The sequence below is a fragment of the Lutra lutra genome, chromosome X (assembly GCF_902655055.1).
Source record: "Lutra lutra chromosome X, mLutLut1.2, whole genome shotgun sequence".
Lineage (NCBI taxonomy): Eukaryota > Metazoa > Chordata > Mammalia > Carnivora > Mustelidae > Lutra > Lutra lutra.
This window is the reverse complement of record NC_062296.1, coordinates 34,660,346-34,679,204: the sequence shown is the minus strand read 5'-3', so window position 1 is coordinate 34,679,204 and position 18,859 is coordinate 34,660,346. Positions and strand designations below refer to the sequence as shown.

Below are 18,859 nucleotides of genomic sequence, written 5' to 3'. Positions count from 1 at the left end.
GTTCAGAATTCTGCCCTGGCATCTGTCATGGTCTTTAAAAAATCACAGCTAGGGGAAATGAGGACACACTGGGTGATTCAAGGTGCTTTGTGACAATTATTACAGAGACACCCCTCAAATTCACCCGAGATATGGATCTCACAGTGACAATACACACACCCTATCAATACTATGTTGGACAGCTCCCTCAACCTCACTCTGAGCCCTCCCAGTTTGCCCTGACTCTCCTTCAAGACAAGGGCTAGGATAGTCAATCCTCAGATGTGCAGAAAAACCCTAGGATTAACCTCTGCCTGGCCATCCAGCACACCGTCCACATGGTCTAAGCCTTCTCAGCATTGTTTTTCAAGGTCAGCTATGTGGCAAAACCTCAGACTTGAACCCTGAGACCCAGATCCAGTAGCTGTAGGAACACTGTCGTTTAGAAGTAACTGGCCCCAAATCACTTGACCTGACTTGAGAAACAGCAGCTATGTGTGAGAACGTGGTCTCGTGCAAGGGAAGCCCTCACGCTCCTTTGTCTGAGAGCACAAGAAACCTAGAAGCAGAGAAGTGGAGGCGGGGCACTCCCACACCAAGTCATTTAATGTGCTGATTCCCATTCCCTGTTGGCTGTTTCATAATTTGGTTTCCCAAGAGATCTGCCTGCTCTAAACTCACCTGTGTCCGGGGAATGGAAGCAGAGGGTGTGGGAGAAGGGAGGGCTAGAGAGTCGGAGAGAGATCTGGGGAGGGCCATTTGCATGATCAGTTGCTTACATGTTATAGCCATTTAAAAGCGGGCATAGGGAGGCATCCACAATATGAAGGACTTGACGAAGTAAAATATTAAGCATGTGTCCCAAGATCTATTTTCTAAATAACCACCAAAAAAAAAGGTGTTGTGAGTGAGCAGGCTCTGGTAAGAGCACAGACTTCTCTCATTTCTAAGTTCTCAGCAACCTTGTCATAACATTCAATTGTAAAACCAAAGTCTAGATACTCTTGAAAGGAATTTAGGTACAGTGAGTCAGTTCCTATTCTAATAGAAAGAGTCTTTATTAAAATACCAGACATACCTCCAGCTTTCTTTGGTATTTCTCTCAATGACCTCAGCCTTAGGGACACACCCCAGAGTGGGCTTTTTAGAAGCGACAGCTGAACAGTGACCACTTACCTAAAAGTATAATCCTTTGTGAATGTGACCAGGAAGTCCTGTTTTTAGGAGGCAGGTTTCCATGTGTTGCAATGTGCAAATAGCCTCTCAGCAGTCCAAAGGATATTTGGCTATCTTTCTGTGAACCCAGCCGAGGTTCCTTCCTCCTTTTACAGCCCTAATGAGTTGTGGTCTGCCTCAATAATGTTACTTAGAATTAATTATGAGCAAGATCTAGAGTAAATGACACAATTCAGATTTCCCTTTGTACCCCGACAGAGAAGTACAATGCATTGTCACCACCATCCATGATCCAATGCCAGCAGAGATGGAAGGCCGTGAAGGCTAATGGCTAATGGCCCTGTCAATGCCTACAGACTCAGCAGTAGCAGCATCAACCTGGCGCTCTGACAAATCTATCCCCGAATTTGTTTTTTCAGCGCACTCCAAGAAATGTCAGCACGGCCAAGGATGCCACCCCCACCTCCCCCACCAAAAGCCACCACCCTTGTTTTACCTTCCTCCAGTTCATCCATGCTTCCGATCTTCCTGGATCCATCAATGGTGTAAATGTAACGCACTCCCTGAGGCAGGTTGATGTTGTCAGACAAAGATCGAGTCAGGTCAGCCAGCAAGGCGTCAAAGCTGCGAAAACGGTCAGAGGACACAGCGTACACAATCCCCTTGAAGTAGCGGTCCCCATTGCGGTAGAAACGTACCTTCTTGGCTTTCTTCTCATTGCTCAGCGCCTGCAAGGTTCTGGTTCGGTAGAAGCTACAATGGGCACTGTGAGTGGGGCTGGGCAGCCCATTCATTCGTGAGCCTCGCATGTTCCTGGATGTCTTATCTCTTTCATCAAAATGTCCAAAATCAAGTTCCATATTTCGGTGGAACCTCAGACACCTGAGTGTTGGACAAAGGGGGGTGAAAAGAGGCAAGGAAAAAGGGGAAGAGGGGGAGAATTCAAATATTAGCCAGATCCAGTTTTGCAATCTGCTGCTTGTAAAAAGAACTGGTTGAAAAAAGCCCGTGACCCATCTGCTGCTTGCCCCTGACCTGCAGGAATATTGATCTTAATAGACAAGAAGGAGGGGCTGGGGGGTGCTGCTGTGGTGGGGGGTTGGGGTGAGAGATAGGGAGGGAGGCACTCTGGGCGCTGTTCCAAACAGGGGAGAGGGAGGGATTTTGAAATTGCTTGAAATCCTGGGACTTATTGACAGTGGCTCCTATCAAATTGTAACTTCGGGCTAAATACATTAAAACTGGCATCTGTTTCCTCACACATGCCCACATGACTAACAGTTGTAAATGAATCCATAGCCTGACAAAATCCCCTTGAAGAGAATAGAAGGCGCTGGCTGACGTTCACATCTCCAGTTTAGGAAGCAATCTTTGTGCCTCAGTAAAAGGACTACGGAGGGGAAGATTTTTCTTTTATTCCAAACCCCCTTGCCTACTCTAATGTGTGCATCCCTCCCCACCCGACCCCCCAGAATAAACCAGGATTCTCCTTTAAAGGGACAGCCTCCAGGGAATAGCTGGTGTCTTTGTACTATTCATCGAACCCTTTCCCCACCAAGCTGGGGCAGCTATCCAACATTCATAAGAAATAAGCTGGGGGAAAAAAAAAAGGATTAGAAAAATCAGTTATTTAAGAAGTTATTAGCTCTGCTTTCTCCCTGGTACCATTTGGTCACAAAATCATTTCCTTTCTTTTTTAATTTTTTTTAACATGTGCTCTATCCCTCCCCAACAAGGCAGCCGCACCTCTTAATGCAATAATTTAATCGTTGAAAGATTCCCAAATGAGTCCCTGGGAAGCATATGGGACCTTTCAAAACAAGCACACCTTTCATTGTTCTGGTTTTCTACCCTGACCGATGGGGCATTTGCCCCTCAAGGAAGCAATTCACCTCCAAACTTGTCTATTGCCCAGGTGCATTAGCTGAGGCAAAAGATGGTCATTTGTCAGATTTGCTTTTTCCCCTTCTGCTGAGCCAGAAAGAGAGAAAGAGAGAAAGAAAAAAAAAGAAAGAGAGAGAGAGAGAAAGAAAGGGAGAGAGAGAAAGAAACAGAGAAAGGGAGAAAGAATCAGAGAAAAAGGGAGAGAAATCCAAACATGAAACCAAACACAACAGAAGCCTCGAGCATTAGCAAAGGTAGTGACCACAGCCTAGGAACCCAACTATTAACATGCATCTCACAGATGGGGATAAAAGGACTCACAGAGCAAGCAGGGCTCAGCTGCTACACACTGCCACATCAAGATATTTGCAAGGGACCAGGAGGACAAGAGATAAAGGAGGACTGGTGCCTAGGAGGCTTGCCAGGCTTGATCCCCCTTTTCTTCCAATGTCACCATGACCTGTGCTGAGCTCAGCATTGTCTCTGTCAGACAACCTGCAGTGGTGAGAGACCCCACCTCCTCAAGACAAGTAGCAAGCATTTCCCCGGGGCATGCCAGTAACACTTGGCTTTGCTTTAGAATCACGGGTGGTATTATTCTAAATCAACATCACAGTGAAAACAAATGAACATCAAACTCACTTTTCCAAAGGAAAATCCCAGGTAGAGGCTTAGGAAAAAATCCGATAGAATAAGGCAAAATAAAATTTAAGAAAAAAAAAGGAGAAGGAGAGAAAGAGGGAGAGCTAGAGCGAGCCCTTTCCCTTGTGCTTTTACCGCTTGGCATCTGTTACATTCTGCCTAAAAATCACTGGAAAGCCCCACTCACCGGTTTTCTGCTGGTTGGGTGGAGATGCTGAGAGAAAGAAAACCAATCTCTCTATGCCTTTGTTGTCTGAGCTCCAAGCAAGAAATTCCTGCCAGGGTGGATAGATGCCTTCTAGGTCCTAGTGCCTTGTCCAGCTTCTCCCCTATAACTCAGGCTTAGTGAATCCCCCCAACTCCTATGATTAATTACATGCTTTTTTTTTTTTTCAATTCACAGGCTGCATTAACAGCTAGAAAGGTTTCATTTATAACCAACAGGAAATTGCAGGGTGGCAAAAAGATTGCACAGGCAAGTGCAGAATGTTCTAATGAGCAATGTGCTAGCCCCCCCACACCCTCTTTTTTAAAGAGAATTGGCAATTTCATTTGGCCAAAACCTTGGTCTAATCTGCCAGGGGACCAGACTCAGGCAGTCAAACCAGGCTTCTTAGAAATTGTAGCTCTCTTCCTCTCACCTTCTTAAGACAAAACAATCTAACCTGAACGTTCTTGAAGACATCTTTACTTCATCAATCCAACAACTGGTTGTTTTTGAAATAAGGTCAGTGGTGTAGACTACAAGGAAGAACAAAAAAGACAAGACAAGGGAAAAGATTTCCAGAATTTCATGGGGGATGATGTCGGCAAAAGAACCCCAAAGACCTTTTAGCTTGCTACAATAACCTGGTTAATAGGATCTGTGGCATTTACCTATGAGAGTCTGTGAGTTCAAATCCAACCCAGAGACCTTTCCATGTGAAGTGAGTCTGATGGCTACAAGATAAACATTAATGCCTCCTCAAATTTCCTGTTTGTTATGAAGTGTCTTCTTTATATCAAATATGTTAGAAAAGGGAAGGAAGCAACCACACTAAATGTATTAAATCAAATCAAACTATAAGAAAAAGAAGGGAAAGGTGAGAGAGTAAAGGAGGGGCGGGCTATCATCTTCACAACAGAGGCCATGTGTATTAACAGGCAGAGTCTTGAAACACCCATGACTCCATTGTCGCTTGGCTTCCAGAAAGCTCAGAGCTAATAGCAGGGTCCTTAATGATCTTCTATATGATTCCTAATACAATTCACCCTCCTCTTTAGATATAGCTGTTGATGACTAGGTAAGCATTTTTTTGATGCATGCGTTTTACTATAAGATGCCTCAAAACAGGATTAAAAAAAATGACATTCCTTTTCGGGAAGGTGTTGGCAAAGGAAACCTAAGCTGTCCATGTCAGGGGGTAGACAGCCCCCATGTGCAACCTGCCTAGTCAAGGTTGTCCACCTTGCTGTTGCTCTTCTGGCTGCCAAATAACTAGCTCAGGGGACCGCCTGTGTCCGGTGTGTTCTCTTCCATTTGCCTCTGCCTTACACTGTGTCCATCTCCAGAAAGGAATAAGGGCAGGAAAATATGGAAATTCTGGACAATAGTTGTAGCTTCCTGGTCCAGCAAGGTCAATGTCTTATTTTTTTTAAATTGTACATCATAAGTGTTTCATAAATATAGGGTGATTGGCATTGTATCAGAACTCAAATATTTTTTTATTTTCTGGGGAGAATAGAGGAATGGATGGGATGATAAAACTTAAACATACAAGGTTTAGAATAGATTTTAGAAGGGATTTCCTCATGATCTAGACTTTGCAACATTACTGTGGAAGCTGCAAGTTGTCTTTAGGAGACCGTCTGAGGTAGATGATTTTGTGTTTACATCCATCAAAGAGCAGACAGGTGAACAAGATCAAGGTTTCCCCTTGTGAGGTATGTGGATGTTAATGGGTGGTCTTTAAAAACAGAAGAAAATGGTTCTTTGGTCAAAAATGTTTAAGACGTGTGGGGATAAACTAAATTTGTTTTCTTTACCATAAAATTTCTCCTTTAATATGCATAAAATATGGCATGTGTCTCCAAAAAGGAATTCAGTATAAAGGGCTTCCTGCTTTAAAAAAAGAAAGAAAGCCAGCAAGCTCAGGGGCGCCTGGGTAGCTCAGTCCGTTAACCATCTGCCTTAGGCTTAGGTCAGGTCCCCAGGGTCCTGGGATCAAGCCCCATATCAGGCTCCCTGCTCAGCTCCATCTCCCTCTGACACTCCCCCTGCTTGTGCGCGCTCTCTCTCTCTCTATCTCTTAAATAAATAAATAAAAAGCTAAAAAAAAAAACAAAACCAACTCAGAACCTCTTTTTCCAGAGCATCTCATGGACTAATGTTTTGTGGATCAACGTTTTGCAAAAAATGAGCTAGATCATTTCACAAATATGCTTCCTCTCAAAGAGCTCTCAGCTACTCATCAGGATTTTTCTCTCACTTCCTCAAAAAAGGAGAATCAGTGCCGGAAAAGAAGAGCTCAGGCATGAGTCCAGGGATAAAGTATATCATTATATATGGAAGTTAACTTTGACATCAAGGGAGAGTCATGTTTGAGGTCTCAATGGAGTGAAGAGATTGAAGGGAAAAGATTGTGGGAAAAGTAGCAGTGAGACCTTTTTGAGTAATTCCCATGTGCTCACACTCACTGTCCCTGGAGAGCTTAAAGACTCATTGAGACAGGACAAAAATCATGAAGGGGAAAGACTTAGATCGTTCTTGATATGTTATGGTCTTGGTTAATCAAATTCCGCTTAAAGATCAGGATCAAGGGGTGCCTGGGTGGCTCAGTGGGTTAAGCCTCTGCCTTCAGTTCAGGTCATGATCCCGGGGTCCCGGGATCGAGCCCCACATCGGGCTCTCTGCTCCGCAGGGAGCCTGCTTCCTCCCGTCTCTCTCTCTGCCTGCCTCTCTGCCTACTTGTAATCTCTCTCTGTCAAATAAATAAAATCTTTAAAAAAATTTTTAAAAATTAAAAAAAAAAGATCAGGATCAAGTAGCAAGACCATTCATCACACACACACACACACACACACACACAATAACTAGAGTACATTACCTATCAAAAACACAGAGAGTAGGATCTGGAGTAGGACAGTGTAAGCAATAGGAAGTGAAGCTGAAAATATATACAAACTGTTTACAGGAACCACAAAAGTATAAAGTACATAGGAATAAATCCAACAAATATGTATAAAACCTTTATTGAGAAAATCCTAAAATGATTGAAGAACATAACAGACATTGTAAATAAATGTAAAACCAGACCATGTTTATGGATGGCAAGAAGCAATGTTGTAAGGGTATCAACCCTCCCTAAAGTAATCTATATCTATATATGAAGAAATTCAAATAAAAACCCCAAGAGAAATTTTTGTGAAATTCATAAATATCTATTGTGATGAAATATCTGTTATTGTAAGGTTTAAATGCGTAAATATATGTAAAGTGCTTAGAACAAACCCTGGCACATAGTATATATGATACAGGTATTAGTTTTTATTTTCCCTAAAATATTCACAGGGCATCTCCTTCATTTCTTTCAAATCTTTGCCCAAACAACAACTTCTCAACAAGACCAACCCAGACCACCCTATTTAAAGTTACAACTTTCTTTCTTGAGGAAGCACTCCTAATTTCCTTTATCCTGCTCTATTTTTTCCATAACATTTATCATCTTCCAACATACTACATAATATACCTCTTTATTATGTTTATTATCTATCTTGCCAAATAGAATATAAGCTCCACAAGGCCAGAAATATTCTAACAGCTTAAATGAAATACAATTCACCACACTGATAGTAACACCTCTGTTTTTATTTTTTAGGATTTATTTATTTATTTGAGAGAGAGAATGTGTGTGTGTATGAGAAGAGGGAAGGGCAGAGGGAGAGGGAGAGTGTCTCAAGCAGACTCCCTGCTGAGTGCATAGCCGAATGTGGGGTTCAATCTCAGGAACCTGAGATCATGACCTGAGCTGAAATCAAGAGCCGGGTGCTTAACAGACTGAGCCACCAAGGTACCCCTCTTTATTTTTAATACTGTATTCAATAATTCTTTTTTAAAATTATTATTATTTATTTATTTGACAGAGAGGGAGAAAGATATATCACAAAAAGGGGGTGGGGAGAAGAAGAAGCAGGCTCCCCTGCCAAGGTGGGAGCCCGACACAGGACTCAATCCCAAGACTCTGAGATTATGACCCAAATGAAAATAGTCACCTAACTTAGCCACACAGGCACCGCTTAATACTATATGCAATGCCTAGAACAATGTCTAATACATAGTAGGTCTGGGTATTTTTTAATTGGATTCAGTAAGGGAAGCATGGAATATTCAAAAGATGGTATTGGGACAATTAACTTTCATATGAAAAAAATTAAATTAGATCCATGCTTGACACCATACATAAAAATAAACTCCAGATGTCTTAAAGACCTGAATATAAAGAACAATTATTAGACTAAAATATGGGAGATTCTCTTTAAATCCTTGTGGTTTAAAAAAATATTTTTTAAACCAAGACAAAAAGCAGAAATCTCATAGGGAAATATTTGTAAATTTGATTACATGAAAATGTAAAGCTTCTGAAGGTGAAAGAAAGCATTCAAACATTAAAAGATAACAAATTGAGAAAAGATATTTCAATCTTATGTAACTAACAAGGAATAATGTCCTGAAATATATAATATAAAGTTATATCAATAAAGCAAAGGCAAAACTCCAATAGAAAAAAAAAATGAGCAAAGGTTTAGTCCAGGTTGTTCACAGGAGAGGAAACCTTGATGGCCAGTAAACCTGTGAAAATATGCTCAACCTCATACATAACTAAGGAAATCCTAGTTAAAACAGAAATTACATATTTTGCAACCATTAGATTGATAGAAATTTTTAAAATATGGCATAGCGGGTACAGACAAAAACAAAAAACAGCTGGAACTCCCATACAATGTTGGAGGAAACATGGTACAATTTTGGAGAGCAGTTTTGGGCAGTAGCTAGTAAAGTTGAAAATGTGTATCAATCTACGATACAGAAATTTCATTTCTAGATGTCCATGCTAGGGGAATACTCACACATGGGTTCAAAGAGACCACTACAAGGATATTTATAAAGGTATTACTTGAAATCTGTGAAAAAATGGAAACAACCCAAAAGCCTGTCATCAGCATACTAATTTGATTAGTGGTCATTCATACGTGGAATGCTATACGCAGTGAAATAGAATAAATGAGTGTTAAGTGTAAGTGGTGGTGCACAGTCTTGTGCAGCCCTAAGTTTTCATTTCGCTGCTAATGAAATGCCCAGGAGAGCAATTGCAGAGTCATATGATACTTGTATGTTGAATTTTATGAGTGCTAAATTTTCTTCCACAATGGCTTAAAATCTTATTTTCTCACCAGCAGTGTATGAGAGATCCAGTTCCCGTACATCCTCACCAGTGTTCAGGATTTTTATTTTAGCCATTCTAATAGATGTGTCTTGATATCACTTTATGGTTTTAATTTGCATTTTCCCCAATGTGTCACAGTGCTGAGTATCTTTCACGTGCTCGTTTTCCAACTGTGCATCTTGTTCAGGGAGATGACTCTGCCTTTTCCTCATTTTCTAATTGAATTGTTCGAGTTTGTTTTAAGATTTTATTTTTACGTGATTTCTAAACCCAGCATGGGACTCAAACTTAGAACCTTTGAGATCAAGAGTCTTCTGCTCCACCAACAGAACTAGCCAGGCATCCCAATTTTTGTAATGTCGAGTTTTGAGAGTTTATTATATATTTTAGATATAAGCCCTTTGTCAGATACATGGTTTGCAAATATATTCTCTCCAACTGTTTCTTGCTTTTTCATCCTCTTGACATGGTCTTCCGTAGAGCAATAGTTTTAATTTATTTTTCATTTTAAGGATTGTGCTTTTAAAAAGATCTTTGTATTTGAGTATAGTTGACACACACAAGGTTACATTAGTTTCAGGTGTACGATACAGTGATCCAACACCTCTATACGTTATGCTCTGCTCACCACATGTGTAGATACCATCTGTCACTATACAACCCTATTACAGTGTCACTGACTATATTCCCTATGCTGTGCCCATTTAGTCCCATAACTGGAAGCCTCTATCTCCCATTCTCCTTTACCCATTTTGCCCAGCTGCCCATCTCCATCCCCTCTGGGAACCATCAGTTTGTTCTCTGTGTTTATAGATCTGATTCTGCTTTTTGTTTGTTTATTCATTTTGTTTTTTAGATTCTACAAATGAGTGAAATCATACAGTATTTGTCTTTTTCAGTCTGACTTTTTCATTTAGCATAATGGCCTCTAGGTCCATCCATGTTGTTGTAAATGGCAAGATCTCATCCTTTTTTGTAGGGGTGTGTGTGTGTGTGTGTGTGTGTGTGTATACCACATCTTCCTCATCCATTCACCTATCAATGGACACTTGGGTTGTTTCCACGTCTTGGCTACTATAAATAATGCTGCAATAAACATAAGGGTGCCTCTATTTTTTCAGATAAATGTTTTCATTTTCTTTGTGTTAATACCCAGTAGTAGAATTACTGGATTATATGTTCTATCTATTTTTAATTTGAGTTGAGGCAACTCCATACTGTTTTCTTTTTTAAAGATTTTATTTACTTATCTGAGAGAGAGAGAGTGCGTGAGAGTGAGCGAGAGAGAACACAAGCTTGGTGAGAGGCAGAGGGAGAAGCAGACTCCCTGCTGAGCAGGGAGCCTCTTTCGCTCCATCCTGTTGGGACTCCAGGATCATGACCTGAGCCGAAGGCAGATGCTTACTAAACTGAGCCACCCAGGTGTCCCTCCATACTGTTTTCCACCATGGTTGCACTAACTTACATTCCCACAAACAGTGCATGAGTGTTCCTTTTTCTTCACATCCTCACCAAAATTTGTAATTTCCTGTTTGTTTGTTTGTTTTATTCTAGCCATTCTGACAGGTGTAAGGTGATAACTCACTGTGGTTTTGCTTTGCATTTCTTTGACAGTTAGTGACATTGAGCATCTTTTCATGTGTCTTTTGGCCATCTGGATGGCTTCTTTGGAAAAATGTCTATTCAGGTCCTCTGTCCTTTCTTTTAATGGGATTGTTTGGTTTTTGTTTTGTTTTGTTTTGTTTTGTTTTGTTTGGTGTTGAGTTGCATAAGTTCTTTATATATTTGGATTTTAACCCCTTACTGGATATATCATTTGCAAATATCTTCTCCCATTCATTAGATTGCCTTTTTGTCTTGTTGATGGTTTCCCTTGTGCAGAAACTTTTAATTTTGATGTAGTCTCGTTTGTTGATTTTTACTTTTGTTTCCCTTGCCTATAGGAGACGTATCTAGAAAAACGTTACCGATGTCAGAGAAGTTACTACCTGTGTTATCTTCTAGGATTTTTATGGTTCAGGTCTCACATTTAGGTCTTTAATCCATTTTGATTTTACTTTTGTGTGTGGTATTAGAAAATGGCCAGTTCCATTCCTTTGCATGTAGCTGTCTGTTTTCCCAGCATCATTTACTGAAGAGACTGTCTTTTCCCCATCATATATTCTTGCCTCCTTTGTCATGGATTATTGACCATATAAGCATGGGTTTCTTTCTGGGCTCCCTATTCTATTCCATTAGTCTATGTGTTTTTGTGCCAGCACCATACTGTTTTGATTATGTTAGCTATGTGGTATAGTTTAAAATCCAGGACCATGATATCTCCAGCTTTATCCTTATCTCCAGCAATTTCTCAAGATTGCTTTGGCTATTTGGAGTTTTTTGTTGTTTATGGCTTCTGCTTTTGGTGTCATGTCTAAGAACTCTTCAAGAAGCCTAGGTCCTGAAATTTTCTCCTGTGTTATATTCTAAAAGTTTGATAGATGTATGCTTTACATTTAAATCTATGCTCCATTTTGTGTTCATTTTTGTTTAAGCTGTGAAGTTTAGAGTGTAGTTCATATTTTTTTTTTGGTCTGTGGATAGGTAGTTGTTCCAACACCATTTGTTAAAAAGATTATCTTTCCTCCGTTGAGTTGCTTTTTCACCTTCATCAAAAGTCAATTGAATATATTTATGTGAGTCTATTTCTGTGTTCTCTATTCTAGCCCATGGATTTGTGTGTCTATTCCCTCTCCAATACCAAACCATCCTGATTACCAAAGCTATAAAAAAGTTTTGAAATCAGGTAAACTGATTTCCCCCATTTTATTCTGCTTTTTCAGATTTGTTTTGGCTATTCTAGGTCCTCTGGCTTTCCATAGAAATTTTATAATAATCTCGTCTGTATCTATCAAATATCTCATTTTTTATAGAAATTGTGTTAAACCTATCTACCAATTAGAAGAGAATTGACATCTTTCTATTTCTATATTGAGTCTTCTAATGCATGTACATGATATGTCTCTCCATTTATTTATATTTTCTGTGATTTCTTTCCTCAGTGTTTTATAATTTTCAGCATACACATCCTATACATGTCTTGTTAGATATATACCTAAGGTTTTTTTAAAGGATTGTATATGATATTGTACTTGAAATTTTGCTTTCTGCATGTTCATTGTTAGTAAATAGAAATACAATTGATTTTTTTATATTGACCTGACACTTTGCAAATGTGCTGAATTCACTTACTAGCTCCATAAGTTTTTTTGTAATTATCTTGTGATTTTCTATATAGATCATGTCATCTGCAAAAAGAAGATGGCTTTATTCCTTTCCAAACAGAATACCTTTTATTTCATTATTTGCCTTATTGCTGGGGACCAAGTCTTCTATAGCTCTATTTTGAAAAGCAGTGGTGAGTATATGTGCTGCCGAAGCGAGCACATGAAAAGCAGTGGTGAGAATGGACATCCTTAACTTGTTCCCCATTCTTAGCTGGAAAACATTTAGCCTCTCATTATTAAGTGTGACATTAACTATAAGTTCTTCTTCTCCTCCTCCTCCTCCTTCTTCTTCTTCTTCTTCTTGTAGATGTTCTGTATCAAGTAGAGCAAAGTCTCCTATATTCCTAGAGTTTTCTGAGGCTTTGAAAAAAATTATGAATGAATGTTGAATTTTGTCAAATACTTTTTTCTGCACGTATTGATTTGATCATGTGATTTTTTTCTTCTGTAATCTGTTAATATGATTGAGTACATAGATTTTCAAAATCTGTATACTTTTGCATATTTGATATATTTCTCTCTGATTTTTAGTTTGAATCAAATATGAATTGTCAATATTTCTTCAAAATTATGAAAAATTACACAGACAAGTAAAAAAAGAAGCAGAGTTAGCAATCAGGTAATCAAAATATTTGACATAAAGCATACACAGGCAGAGACAAGAAGAAAAAAAACTAGTTAGAAAATACAGTAGTACTCAACTCTGCCTTCACAATAGAATCAAATAGGAGGCTTTTACAAACTCTTCTTGACTATGATTTAATTGATCTGGTACTGTTCCCAAGCATTAATACTTTCTAAGCTGCCCTAGTAATTCTAACGTATAGCCAAAGTTGAGAATCACAGGCAGAGCCGAAAGAACCTAATAAGGTAAACTTTGGAGTCATATCTGACTTGGGATCCAGGTAATCCTTGTATGACCTTGAGAAAATTAGTGGAGTCTACCTATAAAATAGGGATAATATAAGGGTTGTTTTAAGGAATAAATGAAACATCATATGTAAAGTTCCTTGCAGTATGCATGGTGTGTGTAAAAATACATTTATCAGACTCCCAGAATATAGAAATATCACATACAACGTATAAGAAGTATCCATAGAGGGAGGGATGACACCCTTCTTTGCCTTTCCTCCTCCCTACTTGCTGAAATGTGAATATCATTTGTGTGCAAGCAGCCATGTTGCACCTGGAAGTAGAAGGCAGGTTTTGAGAATGGCAGAATGACAAGACAGACTGGAGCCTGGTGATCATGGGGCAACCATATCAGCCCTGAGAAACTTCTTTACAAACTTTGTTTATGTAATAGAGAAAAAAGCTTCTATCTTTTTGAGCCACTGATGTTTACTGTTTCTTCCCTTTTTCTATTCTGCCTGATACAACAATAAAAAATGATTCAACACATAGTCATGTTTGAAATCACTCTTGATGGGCCAAAAACTGAGAGGGATGTGTGAAAGATGGGGGAGTAGGTGGGTTCTGATAAAAGGAGGAAGCCATAGCCTAGGACACACATGGGAGAGAATGTTAGAATATTCTTATAGATGAAGAAATCACCACAGGAGCTCTCCATGCCAAAAGATAAAAACTAGGGTGAAAGAGTTGTCTTAAAAGCAACTACTCAGTATCCCAGGAAGAAAAGCCAAAAGACTTGAATTTTGCCCATCACTTTTGCCACCACATGCAGTAACAGAGGGATCTCTCTTCAAGTGAAACCAATGAGTATGGAAGCTTAGTATAGTATGCTGGGTGATGGATAATGGCCAAACAGCATTTATGAAAAATAGAGAGGCACACAGATTTATCAAGGTGCCCTTTTCATGGCATGTTCTCCAGCTCATCCACTCTGATTGGAAACAGAAGCTCTATCTACTCTGTTGATTCTTTGAAATAGGTTGCCCAAACAGAGGGAACAGGTAGTCTAAAAAGAAATCTCAACTATAGAGAGAAGCATATAATAAGAGAGTCATCAAACACTTAAAGAAAAAACACCTAAAGAAAAGAACATGAAATATAGACAATAAACTCAACAAATAAAAAGGCTTTCATCAGACAAGTGGTCTTGAGAGAAAAATCATTCAGAACGTAAGCATAAAATGATCATAATTTTAGAATGGTAAAAAAAGGTATCACATCTATAAAAGAACAAGTATTTTTGAAACAATAATGGGTAAATATTAAAAAATAAGAAATTTTAAAAATAAATATCATGGAGGGGTGTCTGGGTGGCTCAGTGGGTTAAAGCCTCTGCCTTCAGCTCAGGTCATGATCCCAGTGTCCTGGGATCAAGCCCCACATCAGGCTCTCTGCTCAGCAGGGAGCCTGCTTCCTCCTCTCTGCCTGCCTCTCTGCCTACTTGTGATCTCTTTCTGTCAAATAAATAAATAAATAAATCTTAAATAAATAAATAAATAGATAGATATCATGGATAAAATTAAAATGTAAATGAAGGACTGAATAAAGATTTGTAAGGGATACAAGTAGAGATCAAATCAAAGAACTGGAAAATTGCACTCGTGCATTCTCCTAAAGCATAGGATAAAGGATAGGATGGTAGAAAGTAGTAAAGAAAAGGTGAGATGCATGAAGGACAGAAAAATCAAGAAATTTCCACATTTGTGTAATAGGAGTTCCACTGAATAAAGATTAAGAGGATAGATGGGAATCAGTATCTGAAGAATAAACAACAAAACAAACAAACAAAAAACCAAAAACACTTCCTAGAATTGAAGCCATGAATACTCAGATTGAAAGGACCCTTTAAGTGACAAGGAGGAGGACTTATAAAAACAAGAATGGTAATTAAAAAACAAAACATTAAACCTAGACACATCACAGTGTAATTTTGGAGCATCAAGGATAACAGGAAAATACTAGAAACTTTGAAAGATGAGGATCACCTACAATGGGACATAGAAGTCTGACATCAGACTTGCCATTAGCAACATCAGACACAAAAGCAATAGAGCATTTATCTTCAAATTGTTGAATGAAAATAATGTTGAACCTTGGATTTAATATCATGTCAAACTATTATATAATTGGGAGAGTTCTCTCCCATTTTGGACACAGGTGAATCCAGAACACTTACTGACCACAGAAACTCTTAGAAATAATTATTAGAGAATATACTTAGGCAAAAAGAAACTTAATTTGTGGAAAGTAATGGTGCTAAGGAAACAATGCAAAATCATTTGTGTACATTATAGAATTACAAAATTATTGTAAAAAATATGAGATGCAACTTATGTCCAACATGGGAGAAAGTATGGCAAGGTAAGGTCAGTAAAAGGTATTGCGCACAAATTTTGCTCAAACCAAGCAAAACATTTTGTTCTCATTCTACATCAACAAAGAGAATGTGAATGCTTAGGTCATTTTTCCAGAAGTTTAGAAGGGCATGAGGGATGTCTGTGGTCACCGGCCTAATTTAAATCCCAGGAAACAAATTCTAGAAAGAGATCCATTCCTGCTCTAAAATAACCTTCTGTGGAACAAAATGAAAGAAAGCAGAAAACTGACCTCTACGATCGATCACTTCTCACAAGATTTCATTTACAAAATAGTTCCTGAGCCTCTGCTCTGTGCCAGGCTGTGTAGGCACTGAAGGGAGCAACACTGAAAAGACAAAGAGGGGGGGCATCTGGGTGGCTCAGTCGGTTAAACGGTTGCCTTTGGCTCAGGTCAGGATCCTGGGGTTCTGGAATCAAGTCCCAAATCAGGCTCCCTGCTCAGCAGGGAGTCTGCTTCTTTATCTCCCTCTGACCTTTCCCCTGCTTGTGCTCTCTCTCTCTCTCTCTCAAATAAATAAATAAAATCTTTGGGGGAAAAAAGAGAAAAGACAAAAAGGAAATGGAAAATCCTTCTCTTTGAAGATCTGGCATTCCTGATGGAATCCTTCAGAAAAGAAGAGGGCTTTCAGATGAAGCTAGTAAATGAAAGACGTAGGTGAGGGACAGACCCACATTGGCATTTTAGAAAGCTCAGTGCGGTAGTACAGGAGGACATTGTACCCCAAATATCTGAAAGCAGAGAAACCAAGAAGCTAAGGCAGTCATTACAGACATTTAGTGAAAGTGGCTTTGTGGAAGCTGGGAGGGACAAGCATGGGAAATCGGAATAAGGTTTCTGTAATCAAACTCTAGAGATTCTATCTTTTGTTGCATATTTAAAATATAGTTCTCTCTTAAGAAGCCGTGTGACATAGTGGAAAGAGTATAGACTTTAGCTGCATGACTCCAAGCAAGTTATTGAATCTCACTGAGCTTCGGTTTACTCAGCTACAAAATGTAAATACGAATAAGGCCAACCCTGTAGGAATTTTGCAAGAATTAAATGAAATAACAGATACAAAGTTCGGAGCCCATACGTGGTGATATTAAATACTAGCTATGATTTATAAAGCTGCAGTTAAAAATTACCCTACAGATATGTTATTGAATTTCTGTGTGTATGTCACCTAGTACAGTTGCTATGGCTACATAACTAATTACCTGAAAACCTAGAAGCATAAAGCAACCACTTATTATGGCCATGGATTCTGTGGGTTGGGAATTTGGAGAAGGCCCAGCAGAGATGCTCCATAATACCTGGGGCCTCCCCTGGAATCCCAGAGGCTAGGAGTCAGAGCCAAACTCGAGACTAGTTCACTCACTCACACATGTCTGGTAGTTGATGCTGCCTGTCACCTAAGGGCCTCAGGTCCCCTCCATATTGAGCCTATGTGGTCTCCCTACGTGGGCTAGTTGGGCATTGCAGCTGTGTCAGTGATGTATCTTTATGACGTATCTTTATGATGATCTTTTGTATCTTTATGATGTACCGTATCTTTATGATGAACTAGCTTCAGAAATAACATAACCTCACTTCTATTGCATGGAATTGATTGGAGAGATCATAAGCCCCTATCCAGACTTGAGGGAAAGAAGCATAAAGCCCACCCCGTCAGTGGGAGGAGTATTGAGACCATAGTTTAAGAACACATGAGGTGAGAGACTCTGTTGCAGTTTTCTAGGAAACTATAATCTTCCATATAATCTAAATTTGGAAATTCAAAGAGCAAATGTCAGATGGGATCTCAAAGCTTCTTCTGCCCGTAGAAAGGTAAAATTGCTACACTTAGGATTGGCTAGCACATTTCAAAATTCTTTAGCTCTCAAAAAAGATTTTGTTTTCTTCTTCCCAAGTATTTGGATAGGAGCTCAACTTACTTTCATTAGAAATAAGCAGCAGAATGTCTTCTCTGAAGATAATGATCTCTCTGTAATCTATTTTGTGTCAGAAATTTTGAATGTATTATTGTACTAACCATCACCACAATCTCATGGACTATTATTGTGTCCATTTTACAATTTAGACTCCTAAAGGCCAAGGTAGTAGTCATCAAGATTCAGGTCCAGCTCGGAATCCAAAGTGTCACTTTTCCCCATTACAATCATAACCTCTATTTACGTAGACTGGAAGGATCATCAGTTAGAGATGCTGGAGAGGGAAGTCCTACACCAAGTGGGAGTTTGGATCAGGACATCTAAGATTCTATGTTTCTCTTCTAAATGTATACATACACTCTTTGCCAATACAAAATAATTTCTATTCTACAGGATCTTATATGATATAATATCACTGACTGTTAGTCCTGAATTGCAAATTTACAAATTCAAACAGAGACATGTTATATAGTGAGTAAGCTCATGAATTTTGGAGTCAGACAGACCTTGGTTTGATTCCTGGCTTTATCATTAACTACCTACGTATTTGGATAAATACACAGGATGAATTTAGCTGCCAGTGAAAGAATAATTGATGAAAAGTGGTTTAAACAACAAATCTGGGGACAATTACAGTGTTCTCAATTTAGTGGCTCATCAGGAAACTGGTATTTTCCATTTATTCCCTCTGCCTTCCCTAGTTTGTCACCAGTGTCCGCTTGTATGAACCATAAGGTTACAGATGTTCTAGGCATCGTGTGAAGAAGCATCTACTTTAAGAAACAGGAAAGACCATTCTTCCCATGAATGTCTTTTTATCCTCAGTGAAAATCTCTCCTAGAAACCCCTCAGCAGACCTCTGTTCAAGAACCATTGGCTAGGATTAATTCCATTTCCATGCAGAAACCAATTATTGGCAAGGGGAATGAGATCCCTGGTTGACTAAAATTAAGCATGATTCACCTCCTCAAGATTGGAAAGAGTTCTTCTCCCCCCAAAAAATCATGACGACCCTAAGGAAAAAAGTCAAGGTTCTATTAGTGAGGAAGTGTGGAAAGGACCAATAAGGTTTGCTTTAGTACTTAACAGTTCTGAGCCTTCCAGCGGGGTCATAGTACCTTTTTCCTCAAAGAAATGTTGTGATTTTTTAAAAGAATTCATTTATCTATTTGAGGGGGGGGGAGAAGAGAGAGATCATGAGCAGGGGGCAGAGGTAGAGAGAGAAGCAGACACCCCACTGAGCAAGAAGCCCCAATGTAGAACTCAATCCCAGGACCCTGGGATC

General features: G+C 39.2%; 1 protein-coding gene across 7 annotated transcripts in view; it reads right to left on the bottom strand.

Annotated features, from left to right (window-relative positions):
• DCX (doublecortin) overlaps positions 1-17,086 on the bottom strand; it is a 120,864-nt gene extending 103,778 nt beyond the window's left edge. For 4 of the 7 annotated variants that reach the window (XM_047716773.1, XM_047716776.1, XM_047716774.1 and 1 more), the window contains exon 1: positions 1,652-2,155. In XM_047716773.1, coding sequence (XP_047572729.1) covers positions 1,652-2,015 — 364 coding nt within the window. In that variant the 5' untranslated portion in view covers positions 2,016-2,155. Of the gene's footprint in view, positions 1-1,651; positions 2,156-3,681; positions 3,761-3,868; positions 3,906-17,025 lie in introns of those variants that run through there. The other 3 variants (XM_047716770.1, XM_047716771.1, XM_047716772.1) reach the window with 3 other exon arrangements.
• Positions 17,087-18,859: the final 1,773 nt, after the last annotated feature.